This window comes from Nomascus leucogenys, chromosome 11, assembly GCF_006542625.1.
Source record: "Nomascus leucogenys isolate Asia chromosome 11, Asia_NLE_v1, whole genome shotgun sequence".
Taxonomy (NCBI): Eukaryota; Metazoa; Chordata; class Mammalia; order Primates; family Hylobatidae; genus Nomascus; species Nomascus leucogenys.
In genome coordinates, this window is record NC_044391.1 from 86,264,543 (window position 1) to 86,280,442 (window position 15,900).

The 15,900-nt window shown below is 29.9% G+C and overlaps 1 protein-coding gene across 1 annotated transcript in view; it reads right to left on the reverse strand.

Moving 5' to 3' along the window:
* SI (sucrase-isomaltase) overlaps positions 1–15,900 on the reverse strand; it is a 102,816-nt gene that overhangs the window by 80,001 nt on the left and 6,915 nt on the right. Inside the window, exons 4-12 of the mRNA XM_003256396.2 lie at positions 13,461–13,578; positions 13,105–13,214; positions 11,739–11,890; positions 9,493–9,664; positions 7,680–7,779; positions 6,610–6,722; positions 3,259–3,384; positions 2,538–2,669; positions 2,329–2,448 (exon numbers count right to left, since the gene is read on the reverse strand). Coding sequence (XP_003256444.1) covers positions 2,329–2,448; positions 2,538–2,669; positions 3,259–3,384; positions 6,610–6,722; positions 7,680–7,779; positions 9,493–9,664; positions 11,739–11,890; positions 13,105–13,214; positions 13,461–13,578 — 1,143 coding nt within the window. The remainder of the gene's footprint in view (positions 1–2,328; positions 2,449–2,537; positions 2,670–3,258; positions 3,385–6,609; positions 6,723–7,679; positions 7,780–9,492; positions 9,665–11,738; positions 11,891–13,104; positions 13,215–13,460; positions 13,579–15,900) is intronic.

A 15,900-nucleotide genomic window follows, 5' to 3' on the forward strand; every position in this document is an offset into this window, starting at 1 on the left:
ATTGGAACTCAGTGTTGGCCTGCCACAGCAGAAAGTACAAAGGGGCAGAAATCAGCCTACACCCATAGATGGAGCATTTTGGAACAGCCCTAGCCAAAGGCTATGAGTCTGCAAGAGCCATGGCACTACTGGGCTTGAGGTGCCTCCTAAAGCAGATACAGCTGCAGTTAACAAAGACTTAGATCACAGAACCCAAGTCCCTTAGAATACCTGGAAAGCCTATCAATAAGGATGGGCAAAAACAAGCCTAGACTGTGAAGACTACAATAAATACCTAACTCTTCAATGCTCAGACATTGACAAACATCCACAAGCATCAAGACCATCCAGGAAAAAATGAACTCACAAAACGAACTAAGTAAGTTACCAGAGACCAATCCTGGAGTGATAGAGATATGCGAACTTTCAGACAGAAAATTTGAAATAGCTGTTTTGGGGAAATTCAGTGAAATCCAGGATAACATGGAGGAGTTCAGGGTTCTATCAGATAAATTTAATGAAAAGATTGAAATAATTTAAAAGAATCAAGCAGAAACTCGAACTGAAAACTGCAACGGACATACGGAAGAATGCATGAGAGTCTTTTGATAGTAGAATTGATCAAGCAGAAGAAAGAATTAGTGAGCGCGAAGACAAGCTATTTGAAAATACACAGAGACAAAAGAAAAAAGGAATAAAAAACAATGAAGCATGGCTACAAGATGTAGCAAATAGTCTCAAAAGTGCAAATCTGAGTTATTGGCCTTAAAGAGGAAGTAGAGAAAGAGAGAGATAGAAAGTATATTGAAAGGGAAAATGACAGGAAACATCCCAAACTTAGAGAAATATATCAATATTGAAGTACAAGAAACATATAGAACACCAAGCAGATTTAACCCAAAAGAGACTACCTCAAGACATTTAATAATTAAATTCCCAAAGGTCAAGGATAAAGAAAGAATGAAAAAAGCAGCAGGATAAAGGAGACAAATAACATACAAAGGAGCTCCAATATATCTGACAGCAGACTTTTCAGTGTAACTTTACAGGCCAGGAGAGAGTGGCATGACATAATTAAAATGCTATACAGAAAAAAAAAAAAGAAAAAAAAACTTTTATCTTAGTAGAGTATATCCAGTGAAAATATCCTTCAAACATGGAAAAGAAATATAGCCTTTCTCAAGCAAAAAAGCTGAGGGATTTCATCAACATCAGACAAGTCCTACAAGATATGCTAAAGAGAATTCTTTGTACAGCATTGTACAGATCATACAGACAGACAGAAAATCAGCAAAGAAACATTGTCTTTAATCTTTATTATAAACTAAGTGGACCTCATAAATTTTTACAGAATATCGTATCCAATGACTACAGACATTCTCCTCTTCAGCACATGAATTATTCTCAAGGGTAGACCAATGTCAGGCCAAAAAACAAGTCTTAAAATATATTTTTTAAAAAACTGAAATCATATCAAGTATTTTCTTCCACCACAATGGAATAAAATTAGAAATAAACAACAAGAATAACTTTGAAAGCTATATGAAAATATGAAAATTAAACAATATGCTCCTGAATGACCGTTGGCTCAATGAATAAATTTAGGAAAAAATTGTACAAATGTTTTTAAAACAAATGATAATGGAAACACAACATACCAAAATCTATGGGATAAAATGAAAGCAGTGCTAAAGGGAAAAATTATAGCAGTAAGTACCTACATCAAAAAAGTTGAAAAACTTTAAATAAACAACCTAGTCATACGTCTTAAAGAACTAGAAAAGCAAGAACAAACCAAACCCTAAATTGGTAGAAGAAAAGAAAAAATGATCAGAGAAGAAATACATGAAATTGAAAAAAAAACGTACAAAACAGCAACGAAATGCAAGGTTGGTTTTTTGAAAATATAAACAAAATCAACTAACCTTTAGCTAGACTAAGAATAAAAGCAAGGCCCAAATAAATAAAATCAGTGATTGAAAAGGAGACATTACAACAGATAACATAGAAATGCAAATAATTTTTAGAGGCTATTATGAGCAGCTATATGCCAATGAATTGGAAAACCCAGAAGAAATGCATAAATTCCTAAATACATACAATCTACTAAGATCAAACCATGAAGAAACTTATCTGATATATCTTTACGTTTTGCATGACTTCTTATAAGAACTGTTTTATAAATTCTTGGAATATTTTCTTTGTCTAATATTTTTCTCCAGAATTAAAATATAAAATTCAGACTTCCAAGCAGACATATACACACACACACACGCACATCCACAGAAACTTTATTGTTTCAGAGAAGAAAATTTGAGCAGCACAATTTTAATAAATATCATATTTTACCTCTCCAATAATTGGTGTACTTCCATCTGACTCATTTATCCACACATGTTGTGCGTTTCCCCTCTCATAGGTTGCATATGTTGTTCCATTGGCACGTTGACCTATGGAAATTGCAGGGTCCTAATAATAGAAAGAAGAAACTATGCAAAATCTATTAACTTACACATGTGTAAACACTAAAAATGTCTTAATGTATAATTGATTATTACCAAGATGATGACATATTTCTGTCCATTGTTATGCAAATCTTGCACAAATTGAGGGAGTCCATTAAATGCAACTTCATCATAAGTAAAGTCTTTCTTGTCTTCCATGTAGTCAATATCAGTGACCTGTGTATCCTGAAAGTCAGAAGATTGTATTTCAATACATAGTACTGAAAGAGCTCTCTAATCAGGTCAATCTTTTACATTATAAACACAACCCTTAAAAAATAAATGAACGTCCATCCTTTCCATTTCACTAAAGAAGCAACTGTATTGTTTGTAAAATGGTTTTTCTAATTATTAAGTACAAAAGCATTAAGTGATTATTCATATTTGTCAGTGATAATGACTAGAATGCATTGTTTTTATATACGTGGATTTCAATGTACAAAAATCAAAAACTTATACATTCAGAAAAATTTTTTTAAATATATAGATTCTAAAATTAAAGTCTATTTTAAAAACTAAATATGATTTTGTTTACAGTGGAATATGTATTTTGTTCTAGTATAACTAACAATTGATTCTTCAAAAGCATACATTTGTAATTTCAGGAGGCAAGGGCATTACATGTGAGATAAAATATACTTTACAATTAAAAGGCAGCCTCGTAATTATATTATATAATGTATACAGTAGATATTCCTGACAATTTCCTACAGTTATTATTATGTGACAATATTTAGCTTGATATATATTCCCACGAACCCTTCATTCTACTTACAAATGGTATGCCAGCTTCCCGGTTTCTCTTTACCACTTCTTTCACTACATCTAGTGACTTATAATTCCAGCGACTTAGTTGGAATCCAAGACTCCAATATGCTGGCATTGCTGGTAGTCCAACAAGCTTAAAGCAAATGAGCGAGCATATAATTAGTTTGAATAGAAATAAATATATTTAGCATTAATAACCAAGGTTAGTGTGCCTCTTATTTTCTTATATATCTAAAATTCATTTAAGTTTATATAATTTAAACAAACATTTAGTGTTACCTGGATTCGAAACAATTTCCTATTCTATTTGAATGTGTTATGAAATTTTTAACAAGTTTATGTCTTGTACTTCATGTTTTAGTTTGTGTTTAAAAATTAGAAAGTGCAGCATATCAGAAAGTAGCATTTGCCAAGATATGTTTTGTCTATTGTAGAAAGTTAAATAATATAAGAAAAGCAACAAATAAATAGTAAAAGGGAAAATTTTCCACCACACTCCTATTTTCTATTACAAGTCACCATACAAGAAAAACAGGCCGGGCGCGGTGGCTCACGCCTGTAATCCCAGCACTTTGGGAGACCGAGGTGGGTGGATCACGAGGTCAGGAGATCGCGACCACGGTGAAACCCCGTCTCTACTAAAAATACAAAAAAACAAAAAAATTAGCATGGCGCTGCGGCGGGCGCTGTGGCGGGCGCCTGTAGTCCCAGCTACTCCGGAGGCTGAGGCAGGAGAATGGCGTGAACTCGGGAGGCGGAGCTTGCAGTGAGCCCAGATCGCGCCACTGCACTCCAGCCTGGGCGACAGAGCAAGACTCCGTCTTAAAAATAAAAAAAAATAAAAAAAGTAAAACAGAAAAGATGTTAAAAGTACAGAATTTCTGTTTCCTTACATTTTGGCAGTTATCTATCTCCTGGTTTGCAAAAATGTTAATAAAATATATGTTCTGCAATGCTCCCACCCAGTTATCGCATAGGCTCTTTCTTATTCACATGCAGTGCCTTAGCTTCATTTCTTCCTCCTGGGGACAAATGGATCGCCATCTCTTCCTATTTCTGTAATGGCCCAAGCAATCTCAGTGCAAGAGAATATCAGTGTCACATTACAACAGATGATATAATTTTGCACATGGAAATTTGGATGTAACTGGTGTTTTTTTTTTCACTAAAAACTGAGTATTAGGTTATATATGATGCATAATCATACTTGACATAATAAATTTTCTTTGCTTTAGGCTTTTATATATATTATATATATATTTTATATATAATATATATATTTTATATATAATATATATTTTATATATAATATATATTTTATATATAATATATGTTTTATATATATTATATATTTTATATATATTATATATTCTATATATATTATATATTCTATATATATTATATATATTTTATATACATTATATATTCTATATATATTCTATATATTTTATATATATAATATATATTCTATTTATAATTATATATATTTTATATATATATTATATACATTTTATATATATCATATATATTATATATTATATATATTTTATATATAATATATTATATATATAATATATATTATATATATTTTATATGTATATTATATATATTTTTATATATATTATATATATATATTTTTATATATATTATATATATTTTATATGTATTATATATATTTTATATATATTATATATATTATATATTATATATAATATATTATATATATTTTATATATTATATATTTTATATATAATATATATTATATATATTTTATATTATATATAATATATACTTTGTATATATTATATATATATTTTATATATATTATATATATATTATATATATTATATATAATATATATATATTTTATATATATATATTGGATCCATGATTTCTCCATGATGTATATGTAAAAAGCTACTAGGTAGCAATCAAAAAGAAATCAATTACTCATGTTGGGTTATTGTTTTATATTCAAATGAAATACTAAACTTATTTCAAACTTGATATCAAATAAACCTGATATCAAATAAAGCTCTCAAGAATTAGTATGTTTTAAACTATACTCCTAAACACCATATGTTCCATAGAATTAAAAATTTAGACATGTGATCGAAATTTCTTCTCATATATGTGTGAAGAATCAACATATATGTTAACATAAATTTTTACTCATATATATGTGAAGAATCAACATATATGTAACAATATTGTTTTTGAAATAGTTTGACATTCTGCTGACTTTACTTAACATGTGGGAAATAGCTATGCCAACTGACGTTTGACAATTGGAATGTCAAAGAGTATTGTTTCTCTCTCTTGTTCATGTGATAACCACACACAGAGTCTATATGTAGGCCAGCCTAGAACTGTAATTATGATTTTATGTTACAGATACTGTAAATTTTGTGTGCTTCTTTTCTAAATTTTACATTTATAAACATAAATTTGGGAATGATTAGACATTGTAAATGATTAAACTGCAAAAAACCTTAGCTGCTCTCATTTCAGCTTTTTAGATCCTAATTTAAATTTTTTTTATAGTAATCAATTCTCTTTTGAGATCATTTTTGCAAATGGGAATTTTATGTCAAAAGGTATATCAAGAAAATAAGATTTTTAAAATAGGCATAATCTTAAATTTTTATACCAATGAAAATAATTTTCTTTTCCATTATAGCACCAGGAATCATATATATCAACTGTTAGAAGAGATAAATTACATGAAAGTTTTAGAATCATCTTCAGTGTAGGTCCTGGGTTCCCCACCTCTCTAAAGCCCATATTGGGCTCAGGTATACAAGATGTTACTTAATATGTAAATAAGAGTTGCTTAGATAGTAACTTGAGATGTAAAGTTTCCGGCTAGGTTTCAAACTCAACTTTCTGAAGTCCCCAGGATAAGAGCCAATTTTCCTGGAGTTTACCTGCTATGAATTTTTAGCTAGATTCATTGGTCTTCTCACAACTCAGTTACCTCTAGGATTTTGACCAAAAGGATATATGACCTACACATTTATTGCCTATCCTCAGTGTTAAATAAGATAGTTCCTTTTGCTTTATTCCATCAGATAAAGTCATGAATAAGTAAATATTTAATATTCAACATCTCAGTGAAATCCAATTCTTGAACTCAGCTGCCTAGAAGTAAGAAATTTTGAATTCAGAAACATAGACACTTGAGTATATGTAGAGTTCATTGTATAGGGGGAAAAATCATCTTAAATATGATAAGATTTCCGAAAACATTTAGCTAAGAGGCCCCTACTATGTAAAATAAAGTCATCTAAATATGTGGTCATGTTAGATGAAATAAAAGTATGCAGAAAAAATTTTATAAAATACACCTGAAACACACCTGTTGATACTGTTGAACTACTTGTTCTGGCGTATCTCCTAGAAAGATGTAGAAATCCAGAATGCCACCGGTAACTCTATATGTTACTATTGGAGTAGGCTGGATAAAAATCTCTGCAAAATAAAATTGGTAAACTTATATGTAAATAGTGAAAGGGATTATAGCAATTAATTGCAAAGTCCATTTAAATTAATTTGTATCAGCTACATTATTTTACAATATTTTTAAATAATTAAGAAATAATGAAATATTGAATGCAGGAATAACATGGGAAAAAAGTAAAACGCCAACATGTCTGAGGCTTATAATAAAATATCCCAGCTATTTTCTTTCACAGATGGTGGCAAAAGCTCCCCTGGATATGGCGCTGCAAACGGTTAGTTGCAAAGGATTAGTTCTCTGACGACCAAAAGATTTTTCTCTAAAACTTCATTTTTAATTAGTCATTTAAATTGAAGATTATCTGAAAGATCATATTATCACATATTAATTTCTAAAAGACAAAGTGTCAAAAGTTTTAATTTAACTTTTCTAAATGTAAGACACAGTAACTGACTGGATAACCATGTAATAAACTGATCCTGGCTGAAATGTGATTAATTTCTTTAATTTTTTGTTATCACCAATTCACCTATTAGATATTACACTCATAATATTAAAAAATAAAATACTACATTATATGAATTATGATAAACTAAAAAAATACTCCTTTTTCTATTTCCATAGACATCTTTTTTGTTTTCATTTGTAGTGGCATGTTTACTTATCTCGACAAATGAGATTGTGGGAATGAAAAGGCCCATTGGCATGGATGTGTTTCAATATTCCTTTGAAAGGAAAATAGAGTGCCTGAACGCCACAACATAGCATACTCTCCCCAAAATAGATGCACTGGCATGCAAAAATTGATTTTGTCTTTAATTTCAAAATCTTCTTATAATAATTTCACATGTTAATATTAACTATAATAAGAGTTTACTCTCACACACAATATGCATGACTGAAATAAAGAGCAGTTAAAACATTTCGAGTGAAATCTATAAATATATTATCAAATAAATTATTCTTACCCATTGCATTGCTATTCATTAAAAAAACACCGAATGACTTTCCAGATGTATCTTCAATACACATAAAGAATGTTTGATGGCCATATAAATTATTATTATTCTATAAGGCAAGAATTTGAAAATATGATTTTCAAATATATTTAAAACAAAAAGATTGTATATTTTATATGCTCTTCATGAATTAATTTGTTGCTATAATTTACTTCTCCTGTTTCCACACTAATTATCTTCACTATATGTACCAATGAAACATTATAGGTAAAACAAAAAACTTCAAACTTTTTAACATTATTAATATAGTAATGTATAAATTATATAACATATATTATACTATTAATAAATTACTTAACTGTCCTGTTTATTTTAATTACATTAATTTTAATAACTTATGCCCAGGTGGGTGGATCACGAGATCAGGAGATCGAAACCATCCTGGCTAACACGATGAAACTCTGTCTCTACTAAAAATACAAAAAATTAGCTGGGGGTGGTGACACACACCTGTAATCCCAGCTACTCAGGAGGCTCAGGCAGAAGAATCGCTTGAACCCAAGAGGCGGAGGTCGCAGTGAGTTGAGATAGCATCACTGCACTCCAGCCTAGGTGACAGAGCGAGACTCCATCTCAAAAATAAATCAATAAAATAAAAAATAAAAATAAGTAAAAATAATAACTTAGTCATGATAAGGTAATGGCATGTTTATCAATCAGGCCCATGTATGCCCAAGGTACTGCAGGAGCTTCCAAAATGATATGTACCCTCATAAAAATTTAGTAGCCTGTTTCTTGAGAGCTGATGAGGAGCTGACATGATAGAGACAAACTGGAAATACACTGATATGATGAAAGGAAAAAGACTTCCTGACTAATTGGATATGGACTTTTAAAGGAAAGGATGTATGGAAATTAGCTCTGACAGTCTCACTCTGGTGTTGATTATAGATAGTGATGATGCGAACAGAGATTAGTAAAATTTATTAATAATTCTGTACCAAATGAAACTCTTTAAAACAACTACTCACTGGTTTATTTTTGATATAGAAATAGCATTGCCATTTAAAAAGCAATAACTGACAAACATTTGACCCAAATCAATCATGAATCAAAAATATTTTTTAAAGGTATGATGTTTGGTCTCAAAAATCTCACATTTTTGAGCAACAAACATAGAAACAAACATATACAGGAATAATACACTAATAGGATTATTATACTAAGTCAAGTATAAAGATAAAGACTAAGTCCTTATGGGAGAGTTTGGGAGAAGTTCTTATGAGATAAAATTTTCGTCGAGTGCTGAATGATATATGAGTGGTAAAGAACATTAAGTTTCAGTACTTACCAAAAAAACAAACTGTGCAAAGATTTGAAGTTATGGAAAATGACAACATATATTATAGAACAGTAAGAAGGCCAGAGATGCATGAGATAATATCTGGTAGCTAGGCAGACATTGTATTATATGAAGCATGTAAAACAGTGTTTGGAATTATTCTAGTGCAATGGCTAGCCATTGATGGATATAAGTACAAGGTGAGTGAAAAAGGAATAATAAAATGCTATCATGAAAGTCAAAATAAAACATTTATAAACTGGAAATCCTGTGAAAACCTTAACAAAATCTGTTAGTCACTGAGTCAATTTAGAACCTATCTGTTGTCCCTCCCAAGCTAAACAAGCTTCTGTATTGGTATCAGTGACATTCAAACAGTGTAGTTGACCAGTTACAATAAATGCTGTTTTCAAATATGCTAAGATTATCATCTGCTGCAATATAATGATTTTATTTATAACAAGAAAAATAATTTCTTACATCACCAGGAAGTTGGTCTCGAGTAAAAATTGGCCATGTTTTCCAGGATAAATCATGACGAAATCTCTTATGAACCTGTTCTCCAATACCATAAATATAATCACTTGGAAGACGGGTTGAGATCTGTAAGTACTGGTCAGAGTACACTAAGGGACCAATGCTGGTGTCAAACCTGCACCATAAAAGAAATAAAGAAATAATCTAATATATATACATATATATATACACATATACACACATATATATACATATATACATATATACATATGTATACGTATATACATATACACATATATACACATATACACATATACACATATATACATATATACATATATACATATATACATATATACATATATATACATGTATATACATATATATATATACATGTATATATATATAAAATGTTCTACCAGAATATGTTAACGTCATCCAGAATATTTCATTTTAAACATGCCAGTGGTTAGCTTTGGTCACTTCTTAGAAACACACAAATTACTCCATAAAAGAAATTTGTTCACTGCATCAACACAATTTTTGCCAATATCTTTCATATCCATTTCTTCCTTTACTTTTCATCACAAGTTCAAAGCATAATTACCATTATCAATCACATTTCAAAGATGACACAAACTGGGATAATTAATTGATGTTTTTAGGGGTCACAAACTGGTAGGCAGGAGAGCCAAGTTTCAAACCCAATTCTGCTTGCTCTAGGTACTAGATTTTAAAATACAGTATTTTACTGGCTTCCACACTTAAAAATTAAGTTTGAAAGCATTTTTCCCCCAAAAAGTTTTACGCTTTATGCAGATGAAATATGTACTACAAGAAATGCTAAATGATGTTTATGATTTGTATGCTTTTATTTTTATTGACAATCAGTCATTGTATATACAGTCAGCCTTCCATATCTGTGAGTTCTGAATTCATGGATTCAACCGACCAGGGATGGAAACTATTTGAGGGGAAAGAAAAGAATGGTGCATCTATACTGAACATATAAAGACTTATTTTTCTTGTCATTCTGCACTAAACAATATAGTATAACAACTCTTTACACATAATTTACATTGTATTCATTATTATAAGTAATCTAAAAATTAAGTATATAAGAGGATGTGCATAGTTTATATGCAAATACTACACACTTTTATATAAAGAACTTGACCTTCCATGGATTTTGGTATACTCAGCGGGGGAGCAGGGGTTATCCTGAAAGCAGTCTCCCATGGATACTGAGGGAGGTCTGTATTAATTGGATACAATATGATGTTTTGATGTACATTATTTGATGATAAAACTAATTAACATATCCACCACATCACACACTTTTTACCACAAACGTGTAGAATTTATAGTAGTCTCTTAGTACTTTTGCGATATACATTAAATTATTATTTTATTATTAACTATAGTCATCATGTTGATTGGTCTCAAAAACATGTTGTTTCTGTATAATCCTTTGACCAACATCTCCCCCATTCTCCTCCACTCCCAGCCTCTGGAAACCATAGTTCTACTTTCTGCTTCTATGATTTCAACATGTTTTAGATTCAACATATAAGGGAGATCATACAGTATTTGTCTTTTTGTGCCTGGCTTATTTCACATGGCACTTAATATTTTTATGATTTAACACAAAGTCATTAACAAAAGTACTAAAATACATTTAATAAGAGTAATTGCTGAGATTTAATCTTGACAATTGCTTTATTAACAATTCTTGGGGATACAAGAGCATTTATCTTGAAACCATTCATAGGAAATTACCAAATCTCTTGCACCTGCACCCCTCATACAATCATAATGAAGGTGTTCAGTCTATATTGGATTCTACATATATATAAATTATTTTAATATTAATATGGGAAATAACTCCTCTTTGGTCTTTGAATAGTAACTGTCTGATTCTACAAATTGTCAACAAAATACGATAAATATGAAGGGGAAAGACACAAGAGCTATTCTAGGTATGTACAAATATATGGAAGGCTAGCGTTGCATTAATGAAGCTCTCCACCTTCATCTTTGTTCAACCTTTATTTGTAGATTCTAATTTATGTTCCAGTATATTTCAGCCACAAGAAACCAAACTCCTTTATCACCATAATTTTTATAAACCTATCCACCTACCCTCTTTTGGGAGGAAATTTATTTCTACTGAAAATGTCATGAAATTAAGACTTTCCAATTCTATAATAATAGAATAAACTTATATAATTGTAAAATAATATACTTACAAAGTTTTACCATTGCTTTTCCTAATAACTTGGATGCTAAATGGGTTTTGGGTAACCGTCACATCATACAATGTATCAGAAACTGTGGGTCCAGTAAACTCTTTTACATACTGATGAGGAACTTCATATCTTCTATTATTTGGATCAGTAATCTGTGAAGATTTAAGCAAGGTAGCATTACTTGATTCTAAACTATTAAATGCAAGTTCCAAATAAAAAATAACGTGGTGATTAGTTTCACAGAAGAGTATTAATCAATTCATAACCTTAATTTTAACATTTTTGAATGGCTATGCACAGATAAAGTGTATAAATTTTAAAGAAATGCATAGAATTAGTTGGTTATGAAGTATTATGTATAAAATTAAGTACAGATACTTATTGGCTGATATAAAAATGACAGTATTACCAAATATTGATTACGGAATATTAGACTTCTGTGAATTTAATCAATCTCAATGCTTTTCAGTGTTTGGGTCCTTATATAACTATATAAAGATAAGAATCTTATCCATAAAGATAAGAAATTTTGTTTAAAAAATTTTGGAGAAACTAAAAAGAAGCACTGAAATAAAGCTGAATCACTGGGAAAAAGAAAAATTTAGTTCCAGTGAAATTATTGGTAAAAAGGTGATATACAAAGAATTTGGTGCTGTTTTTACTTCCAAATCCAAAATATTTATACTAGTAAACTACATGCTAAAAAAAAAGAAGAATCATAGTTTTTAAAATCACGAATGAAGTTTATAATCAGTGAAAGTATTATGTTGCATGTATACAATACTAACACTTTTCTCAAATTAAATTTTACATTAATCTTCTATCGTAGCCTGTAGTTTAAATAATAAAAATTTTCAAATGTTTCTTGAGAATGTTTATTTTCTTCAAGGCATTGAGCTAAATATTTTACATGAACGATATTATTTAAAGCCTCCAAAAATAAGTGCAGAGCACACTATTATTATTCGTATGTTATATTTGCATAAACAATCTGAGAGAAGTGTAGTGTAATTAATCCTTTGCCTTGGAATAAATATTTCTCAAGAGAGAAAATGTATTTGTAGGATGAAAAGTGTGTTCATCAAATGTCTCACTGAAAGCCCCAACTCCCAGGTTCTTGCCATTCTCCTGCCTCAGCCTCCCGAGTAGTTGGGATTACAGGCGCCCGCCACCACGCCTGGCTAATTTTTCGTATTTTTAATAGAGACGGAGTTTCACCCTGTTAGCCAGGATGGTCTCCATCTCCTGACCTCGTGATCCGACCACTTCGGCTTCCCAAAGTGCTGGGATTACAGGCGTGAGCCATCGCGCCCAGCCCATCAAATGTCTTTTGGTATTAAATCTTCGGAAACCTTAAAAACCGAACCTTGAACCGGAAACGATTGGGTGTCTGATTTTGAGTTGTGAAGAGAACACTGTTGATGTCATTTCCAAATAGTGTAGGTGAAGGTATCCTGTTTAATCTGGCTTCAACTCCTTAAAGAATAAAAAAAGCTGCCATGAGTGACTTGATTTATAATGTTAACAATTATTAAATATATTTATGTTATTGTATTTACCACAAATGAGTACTTTTTAAATTTGTTACAATCATGCAAAAATAAGGAATTTGAACATTCTCAGGAACATATTTCTTATTTGATTCTATTTAAGGTATTTTTCCACGTTTTCGCTCCAGTTAGAATATATCATATTGAATCATTATGACAGAGGACTTCTTACCAATACTTGTTGTTGTTATTCCTTGAACATTATAACCATGATTATCAACGAAGAAGCACCAAGGAATAAGAGAGTCATTCCATGGGCTCCAGCAGCAGCCTCTCTGTGCACAAATTCCCTGATAAAATATTTTTAAAGGAATTATGTCATTAGTACTATTATGAGATGTCCCAGTCTTTATTTTTCCAGTGAATGAATATTTTTAAATAATCTAATTTTTTCAAATGTATAATATGCCAAAATAGCATTTGCTCTTTTGTTTCTTTTACCTGGAAGAAATACAAGTATTTAATAAATTGAATTAATTACACTGTGTCAGAAATTTATGACCTGAGATGTGATTATTAAAATCACGTATCTATACAAATTTTTGTAAGCTCATGTATTTTAAAGGAACCTGATCTCTAAATAATTGTAATTTATTCTGTTGTCATGGTATTGACATGGAAGAACTGAAATATTTATTTTATACTAATTATGTATCAAGCTGAAACTTAGAGTAGGAGGATGAAAATATGGCCCTGAATTTAAACCCACTTAAAATGTGTAAGGGATTTAATTCTACCTACTTACTAGTTCAATATTTAATTATTTAAACGATTTTTACTAGTTTATGTGCCAGGTATCACAAGTAGTTGCTGCAATTGCATTCAATTAATAAAGCAAAATACTGAATTCTCAGTAATTTTATTAACCATATGGAAATACTATGTGAAGTGAAAGAAAAATTATAAATGTTTATTTATAAATAGTTTAGCAAAATAGTGATGCTATGCATGAACAGCAGTATAATTATAAATCTATGTAAATGTAATAGTGTGACACATTTTCATAATTTAAAAAACTGTAGGATTTTCCCCTTTGTTTACTTTCCATGAAAATAAGTTTTTAAAAGCCTCCATTTTAATCAGCTGAAAGTGTGCACTAACCTTTCTCCTATTTTATCCTCAAATTAAAATGGTATCAGATACACACGCACAAGTAGATAATATATATAGTATATGTACTATATATTTATATATTTTATATAATATTTAAATAGATAAGTACCACATATGTGATATATGTATATTTATTATATATAAAACATATTTTATATATTTATTTATATATTAAAGTATATATTATATATAAAATATATATTATATAAAAAATGCACATATCTTTATTTTTATGTATAATAAATATACATATAGGATTATATACATATATAATTGTATATAATATATTTATTTATTATATATACAAAATATCTCTAAACACCATATATATATATATGTGTGTGTGTTTGGGTATACATTTATATATTTATACCCAAACACACATACACACATATACATTGCAAACTGGGGTACAATTGGATCTAATAAACTATTAGAGCCTAAAGTGTGTGCAACTTTTGATCTGGCAATTTTATCTCCAGTTATCTAAACTATAGAAATACTCCTAGCAATACAAAGAGACAATTCTACAAAAAAATATTATTTACAGCAGTCTCTATGAAAGATTTGTACATAAAAGTCTAAATACATTTATATAAATACTTCTATAAACACATAAAGGTGCTAAGTTTAAAAAATAAAATGAAAGAAATAAGCACACTATAATCACAATTTAAATAATTAAAAAATATATAGTAAAATAGGCTTAACGTTAATTTCCTGAAAATATGCCATATTAGTTTCCTATGTCTTTCATAACAACCATGGAAAAGGTGACTTAAAGCAACAGAAATTTACTCTCTCACCGTACTGAAGGTTATAAGTCCTAACTCAAGGTGTCAGCAGAGCCATGCTGCCTCCAAAGGCTTCACAAAATAATTCTCCCTTGTCTCTCTCTAGCTTCTAGTGGTTCCTGGCAATCCTTGGCGTTCCTTGGCTTATAGGTGCATTTTTCCAATTTCTGCTTCCATTTCACATGGCTTTCTTCCCTGTCTGTCTCTGTGTGTGGTTCCTTCCTCTTATAAGGACATTAGTCATTCGACACAGGGCCCAACTTAATTCACTACGACTACATCTTAACTAATTGCTTCTGGAAAACTATATTCCCAGATGAGGTCATATTCTGCGACTCCAAGTAGACACGAATTTTTGGAAAACATTATTTAACCTACTACATATACACACCAATATATTAATTAAAAATGTATATCCCTGTTGTTGCTTTCAAAATATTAGTAATTTTAGTTTATCTTGTGAAGATTTTGATGCTTGTTATTTATGTTTAGTTGTTCTTCCTATTTTTCAGGGTTTTAGGCATTTTCCTCATTATTTTTAATTTCTCATCTAATTGTTTTCCTTTTGCCTTCATTTGACACAAACTCTAGCAAATAAAAGTATAATAAATATATCATATTTTAACATATTTTATCATATATGTATATACAATTAGAAGTGATTATATATATTAAATGTAATAATTTCATATGTAATAATATATA